This window comes from Poecilia reticulata, linkage group LG3 (genome assembly GCF_000633615.1).
Source record: "Poecilia reticulata strain Guanapo linkage group LG3, Guppy_female_1.0+MT, whole genome shotgun sequence".
In the NCBI taxonomy this organism is placed as follows: Eukaryota; Metazoa; Chordata; class Actinopteri; order Cyprinodontiformes; family Poeciliidae; genus Poecilia; species Poecilia reticulata.
The window spans coordinates 26,542,399-26,561,358 of NC_024333.1; the positions used below are offsets into that span (position 1 = coordinate 26,542,399).

General features: G+C 36.5%; 1 protein-coding gene and 1 long non-coding RNA gene across 3 annotated transcripts in view; one reads left to right on the top strand and one right to left on the bottom strand.

Annotated features, from left to right (window-relative positions):
• Window positions 1-6,544: 6,544 nt before the first annotated feature.
• On the top strand, window positions 6,545-17,354 carry LOC103462613 (uncharacterized). Of its 2 annotated transcripts, none has more exons than XR_533363.2 (3): window positions 6,545-6,629; window positions 6,719-6,885; window positions 17,268-17,354. It is a non-coding gene; the product is annotated as an uncharacterized LOC103462613 (long non-coding RNA). The 2 variants fall into 2 exon arrangements; XR_533362.2 differs by lacking the exon at window positions 17,268-17,354 and adding an exon at window positions 15,278-15,362.
• LOC103462615 (synaptotagmin-4) overlaps window positions 13,639-18,960 on the bottom strand; it is an 11,186-nt gene continuing 5,864 nt past the window's right edge. The window contains exons 3-5 of the mRNA XM_008405512.2: window positions 17,287-17,458; window positions 15,538-15,704; window positions 13,639-15,433 (exon numbers count right to left, since the gene is read on the bottom strand). Of these exons, the coding sequence (XP_008403734.1) occupies window positions 15,284-15,433; window positions 15,538-15,704; window positions 17,287-17,458 (489 nt within the window). The 3' untranslated portion in view covers window positions 13,639-15,283. The remainder of the gene's footprint in view (window positions 15,434-15,537; window positions 15,705-17,286; window positions 17,459-18,960) is intronic.

Sequence of the window (18,960 nt, forward strand, 5' to 3'; positions counted from 1 at the left end):
TATCCTATCAATTCATCATATTTCCATATTGAGCAASTTTCAGAAGACACAGAAAGCTCTCAGCTTTGGCAACATAAAATAAGATGGATGAGCTCATGACATAACCTTCACAGAGATAACTTATTTAGGGATGCACATAAGACAAATAMATTTTGCTCCATTTCTAAATGCTATCTATAGAGCTCTTTGCATGCTTATCTGATTTATATGTGATATATCTTTTCCACAGGAATCAACAGTATTGCCTTCAAGCTCTAATGAGGAGACTTATGAAATATGCCCTGCAGTTTTTATCGAATCAATCAATCAATCAATCAATCAATCAATCAATCAATCAATCAATCAATCAATCAATCAATCAATCAATCAATCAATCAATCAATCAATCAATCAATCAATCAATCAATCAATCAATCAATCAATCAATCAATCAATCAATCAATCAATCAATCAATCAATCAATCAATCAAATTTTATTTGTATAGCACATTTCAGCAGCAAGGCATTTCAAAGTGCTTTACATAATTAAAATAAAAACAGAAATAATCAGTGAGAAAGAGAGAGATTTTAAAAAACAAAAAAATAAAAATAAAAACAAAACAACTAAAAACATGACATCATTAAAACGTCGAAAAGAAAGAAGAAGAAATTAAAAACATTAAAGACATAAAAAGATGGAAGACATCAAAACCGGCACTCTAACCCTAATTTAGCCATAAGCAACTCTAAACAGGTGAGTTTTAAGTTGAGATTTAAAGGCACCCAGTGTTTCAGCTGTTTTACAGTTTTCTGGAAGTTTGTTCCAAATCTGTGGTGCATAGAAACTGAATGCTGCTTCTCCTCGTCTGGTTCTGGTTCTGGGGATGCAGAGCAGACCAGAGCAGAGCAGATCGAATGTCCGTAACTCTGTTACAGAACAAGATCGGGAATATGTTCTGCATACTTTGCTTATCAGAATGAAACCCCGACTGTTCAAACCAAACAGACAGAAATAATTTCTCAGAATCAGAACGGGTCTCTTGATGATGAAACTGTTTTGTAATTAAATTTAAACCACAAAAAGGATTCAGGTTTTGTTTATGTTTGGCAGAAATAAGCCATTAAACTGACGTTTGGCTGACCTTTGGAAAATGGATTTGATTTACCTTTTTCTCAATGTTTCAGTTTGTTAGTTATAGTTTTAGAGACAGGAAAACAATTGGCTTCCTAACATCCATTGACCACGTTTGTGTCTCTTTAATTTCTGAGGTAAATGGCATCAATAAAAAAAGAGAAGATTCTCCCTACATCTTAATACATGGGAAATTAATATTCATAAAAATTCTGAAAAAACACAACACATAAAACACAATCTAGTACCTGTTGAAATCATTTTCTGCAGCTGGCCAACAGGTTTGCCCACAACTTTGTGGAATTATTATTTTTTTCCCCCCCATTTGTATGTGTAAGAAATACAAAATAAGAAATTTTAAAGATTTTGATCTTTAAAATTTCTTACCTGTTGCTAAGAAACTCAAATCTTCAGCTCCCCACACAGATGTTTTCTGTAGGATTGAAGGCCTGGAGACACTAGCTGAGCTTTATAGGATTCTCCCTCTGTTTTTGGTCATTGTCATAATGGAAGATTCATGGTCCTTCATCAGTGTTCTCACTGAGGGAAGAAGGTTCTCGTTTAAGATTTTACAGCATATTTACCTGTCAATAGTCCCAAATCATGATGTTTCCACCTCACTGTGCGGCTGATGATCATCCTCAAACTGGAGGGGTAAAATTTTGCATGGTGATCTAGACTAAGGGAGATTTTTGTTATTTTATTTTTCTGCATATTCTAAAGCTAGCTCATTATTTAAGCTTTGTCCAGCTTTGCAGGTCATTCCAGGTCAGATGTCATCCCAGATGTCCTGTGACAACGCTTTTATTGTGTTTGAAGGAATTGCTTTAGTAGGCAAGTGTGTTTTTCTCGCATAACCATTTGCAAACATAAGTATATGTTATTCATTATACAATTATACAATAGATTTTTGGTCCACAAAGGAACAAAACCAATACAAAACAAACAAAGTTCTGCCTGTGTAGAAGGGAATCACACTGTATTGAACAGGAAAAATAAATTAGAAGTTTTGTACCCCTGTAGCTCTAGATTGTTAGTTGATATTAATGAACCTTTCCACAAAATAGAGACTGTACATTTCTTAACAAATGAGCGAACTCACAAAATTAAATGCAAGCTGGCAAAAGGTCTTTAAAAAGTGATGTGACAAAGCCAGGGAAAGGGGGGCTTTAAACTTGGCTTTCAAATTCTCCCAGTGCTGTTCAGCAATTGGCAGTTCAGTTTTACAAATGGCTCACTGCATGAAAGGGCTTGGAAATTTTCATTATTTACTGTGTTACACTGGTGCATTTGACAGCAGATACAAAGCCAAAGCTTAGAAAAATCTTGATAGTAAGCTCTTCACCTTAAACGATGTGTTAGAGCAGCACTGCAATGAGTCTTTTGTCAACATTAGAAGTCAGATTTATAGTTTAAGCAGACAAAACCTTCCAGTCAGCTCAATTAATTTGGGTTGAGAGTAGAATTTTAATGAGGTGACTTTATATCACGGTGACTAAAAAGGAAACCCTCCGCAATAATTCCCCGTACTACTTAAAGACTCCGGACACTTTAACGGCAGTTCATTAGAAGTTAAAAGAATTGTATTCTACCCATCACCAAGACGTTTTAGAAAAGTCAGCGACAGTGGCAAACTCTCTGCTTTGGAGTGAAGTTTCACAAGTTTTTGTTAGCATTATTCTGCAATAGAATCAGTAAAATAATATCTAAAATATACAAACAAAGGCAATTATTCAATGTAATCACGTGGACTTTCTAAAATCGACAGTTTTTCACCAAATAAATTTGACAATATTTGACTAGAACTGAAACATAGGCAGTTGTGAATTAATCCTGATTTCACTTAACTGAATKGGATTGTATTGAAAGGAATTGGACTGATTTGAACTGAATTTAGATTATATATATATGTTTTTGGATATGAATTGACTAAATGTGCTGGTGAACATGAGTTGAAATTTGTGGCTGATAAGATTTTCATTTGTCCTTCTTTTATGTTTGTTTTCTTTTTTAGAGACATAAAATGATGCTATCAACATAAATTTGACATAATTTCTGCAGGCATTTAGGAAAATGTTTGCAAAACACACAAACCAATATATTAGAAGTTTTTTTCTCCTTTCAATCTTTGTTAAACAGTAAAAGCTCACTCTCAACATAATATTAATATAACTGCATAATGATTGTGGAGAAATCATACAAACTTCCTGCACTGTTGTCCTAACCCCCAGGCAATCATCATTGTGTTTTGAACAAATTGCCATCATCAAAAACTAGTCCCCAGTTGAAAGCAYAATTCATTATTGTGAATTCATAGCCCCRTTTTGCCCCCATGAAAACTCCCACCWCTACTGTAGCAGCACAATCTTGTGTGATTTATAGTTTGTGAGRCGCTTTGAAAGTGAGAGGCTCTCTTGGTCTCACAGGTGCACCCAGCAGTCAGCAGCTGAGAACACAGACTCTCACTAGTCTGGGTCTGACACGACTCAAGTCTGAACACATGTTGCCTTGTCCGCTACAGAGATCACTGTCTAAGACGTGATAACGCAGCCTGCATTAGTAGGAAACAGAATAAAGAGGGATTTTATTACGGCCAAAATGCAAAAAAAAAAAGTTTTGCAGGTGAKAAATGTCTGAATGTCTTTGATCCGACCATTAGAGGCAGGTCATTAAAATGAATAACAGGAGCAATGACCTCACCGTTTCAGGCTCATTACTGCAATATTTTGAGAAAATAAGACACAGCAGAGAGTAGAACTGCAAAGATGTAACAGGATTAACCCAAATGCTCATGGTTCAAGGGGTTCAGTTGGAGTTAGATCACCTGCAGCCARTGTCACAGAAACACATCTGTCCAATAACTGCGTGTACTATAACGTGCATTTTAATACAGGCAAAAATGATGACAGAAGTGATTGGTTTCACCTTGTTAATAAGCAAACCTCCCTTGAATGTTAATCAGCCCACTTATTTGTGTGTGATTAAACTTTTGATTTTTCTTTCTCTTTTACACTTTTTTTGTCTACATGCAAACTAAAGCAGAAGCTAAAGGAAGTATTCCAAAAGTCCTTGCATTATCAGGAGTTTGTGGTTTTAAATTGTCCGTTTTTGTCATTATCCACTGTTGTGAGTGACAGACTGGGCTTTTAAAACCTCTTGTGCAATGCTGGTTTGTTGTGTCTCTAAGCCACTGCTCTCTCTATTTCTCTTCCTGGACTTCTCCTCCTCACTGGATAAATTAGTTTGTAAATATTAACTTTATTAACTAAAATTAGAGCTAGAAACTTAACCTGCTGTCACTACTTTAGTCTTGTGTGATTCTTGTATTATGCAATATTACAAGCCTTCCAAAAATGTATGTCTTCTGGCTTTCTTCTCAGCTAACTTGTGCCTTGCTCTGGGTGTTTTATACTTCTTAGATGTATTTTAGGCACAAAAAGGAATGAAATTATTAGCTACAAGCCTGTGCACTATTTAACTACTTGTAAAACTGTTTACAACTCTCTAGCAAACAGATCCCGTCCTGTGTGTGACCTCCATTARTTGTGYGRGTGGCGTTGTAAGTGGCTTAAGTGCAAAGCTGTTCAAACCGATGTAGGGGGGTTAACCCTATTCGACACCCTGACCAGTCAGGCCAAAGAGGTGGCACCCCCCTGCTGTAGCACCATCACCCAATGATCCAGAGAGATCTCCCACTTTGTGTGTGCTCAACAATTGGTTTAACGGGGCAGAGAGCGTGGCTACGTCTGGAATGTTTCCCAACACGGCCATGACCTCCTTGGATGAGAGGGATTACAAGCTGTGGGAGAGGACCAACCTTTCTTTGCACGGTGGGCAGATCCTCAAAACTGCTGATCAGCAAGCCAACGGGGTCACWGCCTGGAAGAACAGGACTAGCCTCTACTCTTCTGCACAATCAGGCTTAACAAGGTTTATGACGTTTACAAAGACCCGCTGMCTGACTCCGGTCTGACTAAAGAGCCATAAAAATATTTTAGATTTGAGGTGGAAGGAAAACACAYGTTTTTATCACTGCTTTGTATCTCGGTAGTGTTGTTAAGTAAGACCTTAGAACTTTACGTTTTCTGACAGCAGCTGTGGTTTGATTGAACTATAGTTGAAGCGTGTATTACTGCTGAGTTTACAGCCATGCTCCTTTCGGAATCATGCCCCGTTAGCTAAATTACACCACATGCAGACAAAAGTCAGATAAGACAATAAAAAAATTTGCATGTTTGAAGTTCATTTCCCAAGACCGATTTTTCACTACACGTTGCCAACATGCAGCGGGGTACGCGACCAGAAAAATGTGTGAATTCCCTGGTTGAAACTGCAAACTCTGGGAAGATAATGTGAAACCTTTTGTCGTAATTCAGACTGCACTGCACAGCTGTGTGGCCTGGGAGAAATATTACAACAGACAGTAAGTCACACACGGAAATGTTGATAGAGCACTCTTAATGGCAAATACAGGCTTATTCAATGTTTTATTTCAACACACATTCAAGCGTCCACAGTGCTGCCAACAATACTGCTAAATCACTGTGATTTAATTAAAAGTGCTTCCTACATATCTGATGTTGATCACATCAGAGAAACCCACAAACAGCCAATTATAGCTGCACATTAAATCTTATGCCCCATGTGAGGTCTTTCTGCAACACGATGTGACCATGTGTTCTGTATGTGTRTGGCTGAGCAACGCAAACAAGGTAAAGTGCTGCAATAATCTGTGACTAGTGTGCTCGTACATCTTTTTTTTCTGTTTTTCCTGTCCAGATGTATTATAGAAACAATACTATGTAGTTATTCTTAATTGCATTCTCAGATCAAAGGAAACTTATTTATTCCTAAATTAAAAAAAAAAAAATGAAATGAGTTAAGAAATCATGTTTAATTTAACTCCAGAAAAGGGCATTTTAGCAAATCAATAAATCTAAATCTGGTCAATAAACCCAAATCTGTTCTAAAGTAGACAGCATCTTCTTCTTCTTTTTTCAAATAGCAACTGAGATCACAACGTGGTAGTGGATTTACAAACCAAGATTTACAAACCAGCTCAGAATTTGTAGTTACCACAGGACTTGACAAGAACTCCTTTTTCTTATTTATTAAGCAACACTAACCATGTTTATGAGGGATCAGCACTAAGGCTGGAGCATGTCTTTAACCAATCAAAGTGCTTGTTTGAAACTTCCCGTTGTTTTACAGTTTCCTTTCACTTACACGGCAACCAGCCCACATGCTAAACACAAGACAGACCAACAGTGTTCCCATGATCACTGACCCAAATAAAAGGCAGATTCTCATATTTTTCTTGACAGCTAAGCACGGGTAACCACAGTGTCACAGGTCAAACCTGGTAGGCATGCCCACCACATGGAATRCAATTTAAACAAATACTAAGAACACATGGTAACACATAATGTGTGCATTTGYTTTAACGAGGTTGTTTTGTTTCTGTTTTCTGGTTAAAAATTGGCAGTTGGGTAATAGGAGGAAACATAAAATCATAAAGGTAAAATTAACCAGGAGCAGAATGGGACACAATGTGCGGGCCACGAYAACATGCAAATGTTTAGTTCTGTTCTCTGGCTGTTTCCACAGTTCTCTGCAAATGCCGTCATCACATTAAAACGAGGAATGCAAGTAACAAGGAAGTTGTGTCATTAGCAAACAAGTTTGGGATAGATTAAAACCATTCAATTTTCGTAATCAAAACCATAAGACGAGGAGCGACAGCCGGTCTGCTGCAGGGAAACAGAGCTGATAAGGTAACTTTTAGCTGATAAAACCCAAAAGACACAGTCTGTATTACAACAGGACTTGCTTTATGACTCATATCTTTGAAGTGAGAAAGGAGAAAACTCCCAACCAACCTCAAAATCTCTTACACTAAAAAAGATTTTATGATAATGACCATCAAACTCTATTGGGACATAATTGTGTGTTTTTAAACTGTTTTCTGTTCTCATACTTTCTGTATTTGTTAATCATTTATACGGCAGTGAACATCAGCTTTGTCGTCATAAACATTTTAAGCTTAATTAGAATCAGTTATTAGATTGAATCAGTTCATATTAGCGATGGTTTTATTGAGTTAATCTCATAAAATATATTTGGGAATACTACTATTTAAAATGAATCAAACTATGAAGTTTATTACACATCTTCAAAAATAAACAAAAGAAAGTAGGCTGGTAATAAACATTAATTATTACTATATCAATAAAAATAGGCTGACTGGTTACTGTTTAATCTGAATTAATGTGTATTTAAAACAAAAAGTCCATTTAGTTAGTCTCCAGGTGGCTGGTTTTACTGTTGCCAAATGTCTGGATCTATTTTTAAGGCTCACTCTTTGTAGCAAAGCTAATTAGCTTGGATTCAAATCAGGAAAATGTGTCCATTTTCAACTGCATTCCAAATATGTGCAGGTAAGCACCACATGGCTTATAAAGCTCATTTTATTGATTTAAAACTGTGCTTTGGCCTCTAAACCAAGTTTTAAAAATAGCAGTTTCTCATATCAGTGGTTGTTTGTGTCCCTGTTTTAACTCCAACTTAAATTTAACACCACTAAAAGGTCATGCTTTTGTCAAACAAACCAGAGAAAAATTATCCGGTCAGCAAAACTGAGATAAAATTATCAAGTGTGGATTGCTGTTGTGTGAAGTTTCCAACATAAACATAGTTTCTGATGAGAACGGGGTGTGCATGTGGTTAAAAATGCGTGCTTCTGTATTCAACAGACCTGTATGTTATGTTATCCTTCTCCTGTGAGGCTGCTCTTCGTTATGGTAATAGTCACTGGCTAACTTGGTTAGCAGAGCAGTTCACTAGAATTAAAGCATCTTGAACTTTCTCACACACTGTTTGATACAACCACAAACTTTTAGGGTGTTTTATTGGGATTTTATGTGATAAAACCAAGTCAAACCAGTGCAAAAATAATGAAGTGGAAGAAATACTGCATTTTAAAACAGCTATTTGCATACACTGACTAAGTGAGCTGTAATTGGAGCAAAAGGAGGTTCCACCAAGTATTGACCCAGGTGGCAGAATACCTTGGATGCTGCACTTTTTGTGTGTAAAAACTATGTTTAACTCTATAATTTTCTTTCCAATTCACAACTGTAAACCACTTTGTGTTGATCTTTCACATTGAATTCCAATGTAATATATTTATGTTTGTGGCTGTAATGCGACAAAATGGAAATGTCTAACGGCTACCGTATGCAAGCCACCGTATGTAAAAACACCATATGATGCAAAAAACTATTGATGTGTGTGAACTGGAACATAACTTCCCAACACTCAAACATAGTGATGGCAGCGTCACGCTGTTGGGATGCTTCTCTTTTCTTTTACAGTGATGACGATCTTTAAACTGCTGTGGAGGTTCATATTTCTGAAGGATAACAACCTTAAACATTCAGCCCTTTCCAACATSTTTTAAAAACAATGGAATGTTGTCCTGGAAATATGAAAAAGCTTAAATGGTATGAAAATYTTTGCAAGGCATCCAGTTTTCTGTCTTTGAAATTCMGCCTCTGCTTGTTTTACATTAATTTGKAAGGCAGAAAACCTGTCACAGGTTTGAACAAATGCTTCAAATAAAAAACATATTGTGGTCAAACTGCACGAACCCTTTAAAGTTGTGATTCTAATTTAAATTCAAAGCAACACCGGGGGACTCTGCATCATAAAATATCTGTTTCCCGCAGACTGGAACTGTTTTGTTAGAAGAGCTTTTGTTTTCTGCTCCCAAATCAACACATAATGCTCCCATCTAACTTGAAATGTTTCCTTTAACATCATTGTCACATAGTCATCTGACCTGTATTAAAGGTTTGGGCCTGTTTGTTTTCTTCTGTCCCCTGGCAGTCGAGCAGAGATGAAGTGACACAGAGTCGACAAGGTCTGCAGAGTCAGAGTGTTGTGTAAATATATACAGCAGGCTGTTTGCCTTAATTCAGCAGCTTGGAAACAATATATTAATCAAACAAGCTGCAGATACAGYATATTTACTCCAACAAAGAGGAGTTAATAAATCTATTGTTGTAATTTGTATTTCCTTTAGGCTAAAAGTTTGTTTTAAAATATAATAATTGCACTTGACAAACAATGTRAAAAAAGGTTGTTTCAAAGCCTTGAGTTTTGTTTTAGGATTAAGAACAAATACAACATTTTGYATATATTTTTAAGGAAAAGCAATACATGGTTTTCATTCGTGTCACAAATAAAAATTAAAGACTGTGGCATGCAAACTTTTATATCACATTTTTATTGTGATACGCATAAGTAAAATTTGATGCACCTCATTGTATTCATAGGTGACCAAACACATAATTAAAGATTTGCGATTGATAATAATAGATCAGATAAAGTTGTCCACATGCTCATTCTCCTACGGGCTGGCTGTCAGTTTCCTCTGTAAAGTCAGATCTTTTGATGTTTTTATGGATTTCCATCAAACAAACAAATGGGAAAACAGCAGAGAAAAAAGGAGAGATGAGAAAATAAGTCATAGTCAAACAGCACTTTAAAAGGAGATCTAGTTCTGCATAACACTCCCCATTGTTATTCATTGTACTTTCAATGTTTTGTCTAATTAATCCCACTTAAAATCTGTTGTGAGCCCTAATGTTGCACAACCAGCTAAAGAGAAACTTGCTGACAAATACTCAACTGTTGTTTATTTTCAGGGAGGAGGGGCGCCACAAAGCATTTGGGCTTAAGGCAGCCAAATGAACCAGGTCTGCACGACAGTAACGTTAAACGGTTCCAAAGTTTGTGAATTGCTTAGAACAACGCTGATGTTCAACACAAGCAAAAATGTCTGGGAATATCTGCCCAAATAATATTTTCTAAATACTTTGTAGTCACACTCTGGTGTGCCYTTGTATTTCTTCTGTAAATGCCCACAATGTGTTCTTTTTTTTTATTGAAATGCGGTCTTCAAAGCATCTGATATTCCCTGGGGTGGAAACACCACTAATGGCAGCCTTTCACATTGCTCTCAAAATCTCACAAGATTCTTTGAGGTTCGATAATGTGTTTCACGCTGATGGGCTTGTCAGAAAACACAACAATAGCTTTGGGTGAAAGAATCTCATGTGTTTTTGATTATGTGCTGCCTGGCCCATTGTTTACGCAGCGAGCAGAGAAACACACTGAGTCCAGCTGTTGTGGAATATTTCTGCAGCTGTAACCGTGCACCATGCCGTCCCACAGGTTGCACCGCAGGGGTCATCCATGAACGATTTGTTGCCTTTTCCATCGTCCTATTCTACTTTTAGAAGTCAAAATGGCAAAAGGCTATGAAATAATATTTTTGAAGGGTTTATTTTGCTTTAAAGCTGCACTACAATGATAATTACGTTTTAAGGAACATCCCCAAAGAATGTTGGGGATGTTTCTTCATGTTTGGCATAAAGAAAACGGAAACTGGATGCTTATGAATGCTAAAATTTATTGATACCTACCGTTGGAGGTAGGCGACAACCCCGTCGCCCTGCAAGGACAAGCAGAAATAGATCATGGATGGATKAARTAAGAGTGAAGTTTAAGCATTTGTCTCCTATTTTCTATGCACAAATAGTGCAGAGGAAACTATAAATTTAATGAAAGTTTATTTTTAAAAACAGAGAATGAGTTAGCACATAAAACCGCTCCTTGTTAATGATGTGTGGATATTCCTTAAGGCTCCCTAAAATCCCACGCGAGTAAAAGTGGCCAACATGTTTACATGTTTCCTCCACCTGCCAGCCTCGGTCTCGGTCAACTTAGTTGCACTCTGTCCACTTTCATCAGGCTGCCATTTGATCTAGCGCAGTTGAACTCGGGACCTCTGACCGGGCTGCAGTATCAAGGGCGACASCAACCTGAGTCACTAAGAAGGGAGGGTGAAAACGTGCCAGATGATGACAGAGCAACCATTTATCACAGTCACAGAAACATCTGATAATGGGAAGAAGGAAGACTGATTTTACTTGTGGTTCTCTGAACCTCTTTAAGTCTGCTGTGGTCTACAGATGTGGAGTCTGACTGCGAAGTTAATCACTCACACACACTCAAACATCTCAACAAGACTTCACACAAATACGATAGTAAAAACCCCTGCTACTGAAAGGTCTGCACCTTTCAGTAGCAGGGGGCACAGTGATGCATATGTGCCTCCCTATGTCTTTTAAATCAAAAGTGAACAAATGTGAATAATTACTTGCTCACCTGGAAATGCCTATTAGCAGTTTCCCCTGTCTAAAAACTTTTACACAGAGACGCATACACACAGATGTAGCCAATTTTGATTCAAGCTGATGCAATCTCTAACTTAACGACAAAGTCATGCGTCTCAAGTATAGTCATATTCAATAAAGTAAAAGCCTTTTTATAACTTATTTCACTAAGTGAAACATTCTGTGGACTAATTATACACATACAGAGAGAAATGTGGGCTTAAAAAAGTGTATTTGATATCTACGTAAAGGCTACTGTTCTTAAAAGCTACTTTTAATCTGACTAATGAGATTCAGATGCATAATCAGATTTTTTGAATATGACCTGTCCATAGATGCTATATCTCTGATATCCACTAGATGTCAGCATTCAAAAGCAGTATGAGTAAACACTGATTCAAAGATTAATGTTAGTCTTGAATAAAATATCTGCCTTTTCAGTTAGTAGRATAAACATAAATATTTATGGAAGCAATTCAGAAAGTATTTATGTGCATACATAGTGGATAAATGTTAGTAACATTTCCATTATGCCATYATAGCAMAAACARTGACAAGTGAAACAAGTACATTGATTAAAAGATMATTTTTAAGATGGTCCAACCAYAATAGATGCTATCATTAGTATTTTAGCTACTTTTACCTTTTTTTGCTAATTTTGGCTTTTACGTGGGWTTTTCACACTGCATGGACTATTTCTTACCTTTCTGCAAGTCTTAAGCAGTTGGCTTCAAATGCTTTTGCCATTTTCACCAAAAGCATTCAGCATTCACACTTGCATTTTCATAGGAAATGCACACTTCCTAGTGTTTTATTGGACTTTTAGGTGGTAAACCGACRCTAATTAGAAAATTGCTTATTTATACTCAATTGTCTTTAATCTATCATCCCTATAAACAAAAGGCAACAAATTGACTTTSCACATCTCTAAACTCTGCAAAGCTATCACAGCTGCTGTTGTTTTGGGTTTAATGTGACAAAATGTAAATAAAATCAAATGGCCAAGATTTAGTTTAGTTTGGACAAACTTCCAAACACATTTTTATGTCTTGTCTTTTTCTTTTGGTAGAGAAACAAAAACAACAACAAACAAAATACTTAAGACTGTAGGAGAAGTCTGACATGTAATTTTGTGCATTACAACAGAGAACAACATGTYCCCCCCTCTCTGGAATAGAAAGACCCTGCTGTCTCTTCAGATGAAAGCAGGGATCCACTGACAGTCAGAAAATGTCAAGCTCTCTAAAGAGAAATTAAACAAAGGAGTGAGTCACTTATGTGCCCTGCAGTATAGAGTAGAAGAAGTTAATAAAGCCGAGAAGCTGCAGATTTGCAAACAATAAATGTTTAAAAATAGATATAGTTTTTCCATCCTTGGCACAATCTTCCACCAAATTACACATTTTTTCCTACCATGTTGTGCATTTTGAATTAATAAGTAAATAGTTGGAGTTCAGTGAGATGACGGATCAATATAGCCAATGTGGATGATGTGGTGGCCTGAGATACAGACTGCTCTTGTGATTTGAACCTGACATAGCTGGATGTTGGATGTTGTTTATTTTCTTGAGTCTAGCAGAGTAAATGCAGCCTTCGGGCTTTTTTCTAAATTCCCTATTGGATCTTCATTTTTCTTTTCTTTTTTTTTATCTCGAGACAGAACTTCTGAGGGACAAAATAACTTTTTCATTTTGGATTTATGATATTTGTGGCTTTCATTTAGACACACAAAACAACTGCTAAAGGAAGCGCGACATGACATTTTTAAAAAGAAAACTTTCTCGWTCTTTTCTTTGATGTTTTCAGYGAGAAACTTTAAAGTTCATCCTCRGAGCAAATGATGGAGTGATCTGAAATGATTGTAGCAGCAGCCCCGCTGCAGGACCACACAGACAAAAGACTGCAGAGGCATCAGCAACATCTCATTTAGTTTGTCTCCCACAGAAGAGTGGGAACATTTGAGGAGTCAAAGCAGGGAGGAATGTTGGTATCAAAYGCTTTACAGCCTCATGCCAAGACCACAGCAGTTTTGTGTAATGATCCATGGATAGGGAGGTGTTCATTAGTGAGAACATGTTTGATATAACTAAATATGGTTTTGTCAGTTATTAAATTAAATTGCACCACTCGTCTTGGCAGAGCCTGGAGTACCTCTTTTAAGTTAGTTCTGATTGTTTGCGTTTGTAGACTTCATCTCTTAGTTTTTATGTTTTTTTGGTTGAAGCCTTAAATGTTTGGACAAAGTTCCCTCTGGTTTTGGATGTTGTGCAGCTGGAAGGTTTTTTTTTTATTTTATTTGTGTGCTTTTAGACAGTTTTTAAAATGTGGCAATAATGCATTGTTTTTTACAACAAAGAACAGCTGATTAGCATCCCAAAAGCAAATGAGACGGATTAGCAGTGTTTGCCAATAACTTACAGTGTCATCCAGAACATGTTACTCTGGAATATTATCTCGGTTGACCAAATATTGAGTTGTTAGCATGTCATCATGAGACTGTCATATTCTTCAGTCAGTGGCTTATTCAGATTTGTTGCAATACCGACCGCTACCAGAGACCCATTCTCCTCACAGCATCACCATGAACAGCTAATTTTTAAAATGTACTGGGAAGATATGAGTTATGACACAAATACAAGGATGACGTACATTATGAATGTGCAGCACATAAATCTGCGGGAACTGTATGATACTGTCATGTGAATATGAACTCTCTAAGACATGTTTCTGACTCCTTGTTAAATCTCTGGCAGGAATAATGAAGGCAGTTCTGAAGGCAGTACAGGGTCCAACCTAGCATTAGCGAGGTGTACCTAATAAAGTGGACAATGATTTACATGAAATGACAATAAATTAGTAACTTGCTACTTTTGCTTTCTTGTGAATTATATTTATTTCATTTTAAATTGTCAAATAAACAAAATTAAACATCTAGATAATAACAGGATGTTTGAACACTTCTTGACATGCAGAAAGTTTATTTACAGAAAATGTCCACCGCTTTCAAATTTACCTCTTTAGCAGTCATATTAAAAAGAACCGAGCATCGTCTCTATTCTAATGAATCTCCAAATGCGTAGAGGTGGTTCTGCTGACACCTGTTGGCCCACTGCAGTACTGACATATAAAAATGTGTCCTTCCTTAAGATTTTTTTAAAAAAGCTTTGCAATAAGTAATCTGGGACTAACTTTTGTTTTATGTTTTTATGTTACTATTTTATTTTTGCTGTAAATTATTTTTGCTATTCATATTTAAGAAACAAATCCAATCGCTGTCAGACATTTTGGTTTTCAGTGAGCCTTTCTTCAACGTGAAAATATTTAACCTGTAGATACTTGTAGAGTAGAGATCTTCATGTGCTGTGTAATTATGTATCTTTAATTATTCCCATTATCAAAACCTTTTAGGACCYCAACAGTACGAGGTTTCTTTGAAATCYCATTAAAAAAAATAAATAATCAAAATGTGTCCCCAGGTAAAGAACAAAATGATGAAGAATTAGCAGGCATCCCAACCATAACAATTACATTTTAACAGCTCTGTACAGAATGATAGATATAAGAGTGTGAAAGAGGGACATTGGTACAGTTACAGATGCCAGAAAATAGTCACACACTGTCAARGATGTAAATTACACACATGCATGTTAGCCATTTTGTCCAGCAAGCTTTGATATTTGTAGTTTCTTGGCACAAAATAAACAATTCTACAACATTAGTATAAGTTTCACAGTACATCCAAGTTGTTACAATGCTAAAGAATTAAGGAATCACAGTGACGTAATAATCAGTAATGTGATGGAGTGAGATGACTGGTATATTAGAAAAACGCATCATTCCTACCACACCAGTGTGATCAGTGTTTCACCTTCTATAGTCCCACAGATAAATGTGATTCTGCTCCACCTACGTTTCTTACATACAGTCAGTCCTACACTGCATCTGACYGGATGGCGTGCCAGCGGGTGGTTTCTGTYTGTCCTGGACCGCAGATTTCCCTCCAGTGCTCCTGTCCGACATCTGAAGCATCGSCGCCAATCAGTACGCGCCCCAGAATGCTGTTCTTAGTGTAGAGACGGCCCTGTAACAATGAATCCWRATTCAGGTACTTGATGGAGTATCACAGCTTTCGTYGATAAAAGTGTAATTTTAAAGCACACATTCCATTTGTCTAAAAACTCAAACCTGCATCACGATGAATTCRAGAGCCAGCGGCAGCTKGGTGATGTCACCAGGTGGAAGGTCAAACAGGAAGGGAGCATTCCAGATGGGGTTTGGTCCACTGGCCACTTTGGTCTCCTTTGTGTCAATTTTTTTACCATCCTGATGTAAGTTGATGACAACATAGTGATCTGTTTAAAAAAAAGGTAATTTTAATTTTGCTAGCTAGTGACACACAAATCTTTAATTTGACCTTTGAGTTAAATATTTTATTTTCACCTGCTGGTTTGAGGCCACTACCTGGATTATATGATCTAGCTAAAAGCTAGTTCCTCCAAATGGAAATCAAAATTGGGTATATTTCCTCCTCTGTGCTCTTGTCACAAAAATTKGCTTCTGATTGGCTCATCATTTCCATGTGAYGACTTARAGAACATTTTATCTTTTATTCAGTTGCAGATGGAAGTGCCTGGTACAAAGTTTGYTAGTGTTTCAACAGAATCTAATGGGTCTTCAATTATTTTTAGTGAATTATTTTATATGCTTATAGTTTCAGATGTACTTTTYCTGAGTTGATTTAGGAAAATTGTTAGTTTTTTGTTAGCCTTGCATTGTTCATATACTACTATAAAACAAAGGAGTCCATCTTCTTTGGGCAGACAGTATTAAAACAATATTTAAATATTGTTTTTAAATGTTAGAACTTATTTAAAAATATGAATTAGATTATTGTTTCTATCAGTGGTTTTCTTCGACAGTAATCAAATGCAGTTATTCATCTTATTATTTGCAGTGAATGTTTATTTACAGAAATCTTCCGTTGCTACACTCACATAATCTAAACAAACTTGTTTATTTCCTCGTRGCTCCCGCTTTTGCATATCTCCAACATCACCTGGAATATATAATCACTGTTGATAATCCACTTAAGAAACCTTATTAAATTTGCTATAATAGAAAAACACAGYGGCTCTAGTCCATATGTTGTGAAACATTTTTTCTTTGTACAGATTCTCCTGCTTCCTCCAATCCTAACCAGCAGAAAATCAGATGCAGCGAGATATGGCATAGACCGGAGGGGAAATGACTTCTGGGCTGATCAGTTTCTGATTCAATTATGCCACACGCCAAACAAGGAACTKACAGCAGCTGGACTAAGCAGGAGAATGACACACATTCTGACTAATTGTATTGTTAATCTTAGCTTTACCAATTAAGGGAATGAACCCAAATCTAAAGGCATCCAGGCAGATTTAGCTCTAAAATGAATGTTCCTTGTGACTGGAATTAATGTCAATAACTTGAAACTGACAAAGAAACAGTAGTGGGAGAAAATATTATATTGAAGCCTTTCAACCTTAAAAAATTGAAGTTCATTATCAAAGCTAAATCACTAAGATACCTTTTTTATTTATTTATACTACATTGTTTTAGCTTTTGAAAGACCTGTGTCACATTTTCTATGAGAAACAAACTTTTTTGTGAATAAAAATAATTTTTAAATCCAGATTTGTCAAGAGCATGAATAATTATGAGCTTGTTGTTATCAAGCTCAAAGGCCTATCATTTATGTTCTCAATGGACTTTATGGAAGYCGTTAGATATTATACAAAAAGGTCAGATCTGGTATGTTCATTAAATTAAGCAAGTCAATTTTTTTTTTCTTCTCTCATTAACCTTCAATACAAAGTAACWAAGCATTTGGATATTTACACAGTTAAAGTGTCCTGACACATGCATTTTTTCTTGGTTAGGTGTGAAGTGGATCATCACCTGGAGTTCCTGGGATTCGTGTCAGCTTGACCAAATTTTCAGCCTTTCGAATCATCACTTTGATTCGCTGAGCCAGGGTCTGGTACTGCAGCAAGATGAACAGTTGGCCCAAAGTCCGAGGCATGCAGATTGAGCTTTTCCTGCATCCCAGAGTCTCCTGAGAACTGAAACTCTGAGGACAAGCAATAGGGAAGATMTACAGGTTAAACAAAACAAAAWTSTCATGACTCTAGTGGGAGGAAGAACTTTTTTTTCTCTACAAATGTGCACTTAATATTCTTTTGATGACAGAAAATACATAAATCACAAGTAGTATCTGATTCAAGCCAGAAATCATAAAATCTTCCCATTCTAAGCATATCTACATTAAATTGTGAGCCACTTAGAGCTAATAGCCATCTTTTTTTTCAGTTTTCTTGTTTTCATTTAACTACCCATCAAAAATAATAGATGTTTATGTTCTTAGTCACTTTAGATAAAAGCAGCAACTGATGTGTACTTCTCACTATAATTTCCRTCTGATTTTATGTCAACTCTGATCAGCTTGAMCTGTGAAAAATCCAGTGAGTCACTTTCTGCTGTCAGCTGAATGAGCTTAAGCCCAACMGGGACTGCTTGGCGATTTTATTCAACAAGTGTTTTTCAGCTCACTGTCACTACCGTTTCACCTCAGATGATGTCACTCAAATGAGCAACACCTTTTTAAGTAACAGTTCTAACTCAGCACCATCATGTTTACTTTTCACTGTCAATGTAAATTCACTTAGTGTGTTGATCTCAACAGATGCCTTGTATATAAGTAACATAGAAAGATGATAGCATTGCCCTCCTACACATTTAGTACTGAAACATGCACATACGTTGTAGGATACTTTAACCTGCACWTGTAAAGGACCAAACAGAGAATATTATCACTTCAGCCTTTGCAAAGAGGGAGATTCATAGCTCCAACTGGTTTTATTGAAAGCGGGGTGGGGGTCGGTCATAAAACTGAAATTTTAAGATAAGGAGTAGTGGTCCCTCTGAACTAGCTGAAACCAGTTTCTCCAAGAACAGGATGGTCCATCACACCCAGTTTCAGCTTCCAGCAGAGAGACTAACAACTTATTCATGAGATAACAACTTTCAAAACTCTGACATACATGATACATCATTTACATAGAGCTGTCACTGAAATAATGGAGCAATGACCCAACAATAAATGCAGGCAACAGTATGCAAACGCTGAAGATCCACTCACCTTAGCATGTGKGATGCTTGAAAATGAATTTGACTGCATCCTACTTTTAGATAAATAAACAGTTATCTGCMTTCTTGGAGGCAGTCAGAGCATTGAAATTTCATTTCCAGAGTGTTAGGTAAATAAAGAAAAAATAAACAAAATGCAAAGTTTCAAAAGCAACTTTTGCCTTCATATTATGCAACACATTGTGATGATCTATCATATAAAATTCCAATAATCTGTTAGCTGTGTTGGAAGCTAACTGTGGTTTTGCTAAAACTGTGACTCTATATGTGGACACTACATCTGCTTGTATGAAAGCGTTTTTTGTTTTTTTTTTTAGATAAATAACTGATTGTTTAATTTGCAAAAAAAATGCTATTTTTTTTTTCTGCTGACTGAAATAAACATGACATTTGCTGTGGATATTTTGGACACTTTCATTAAAAACT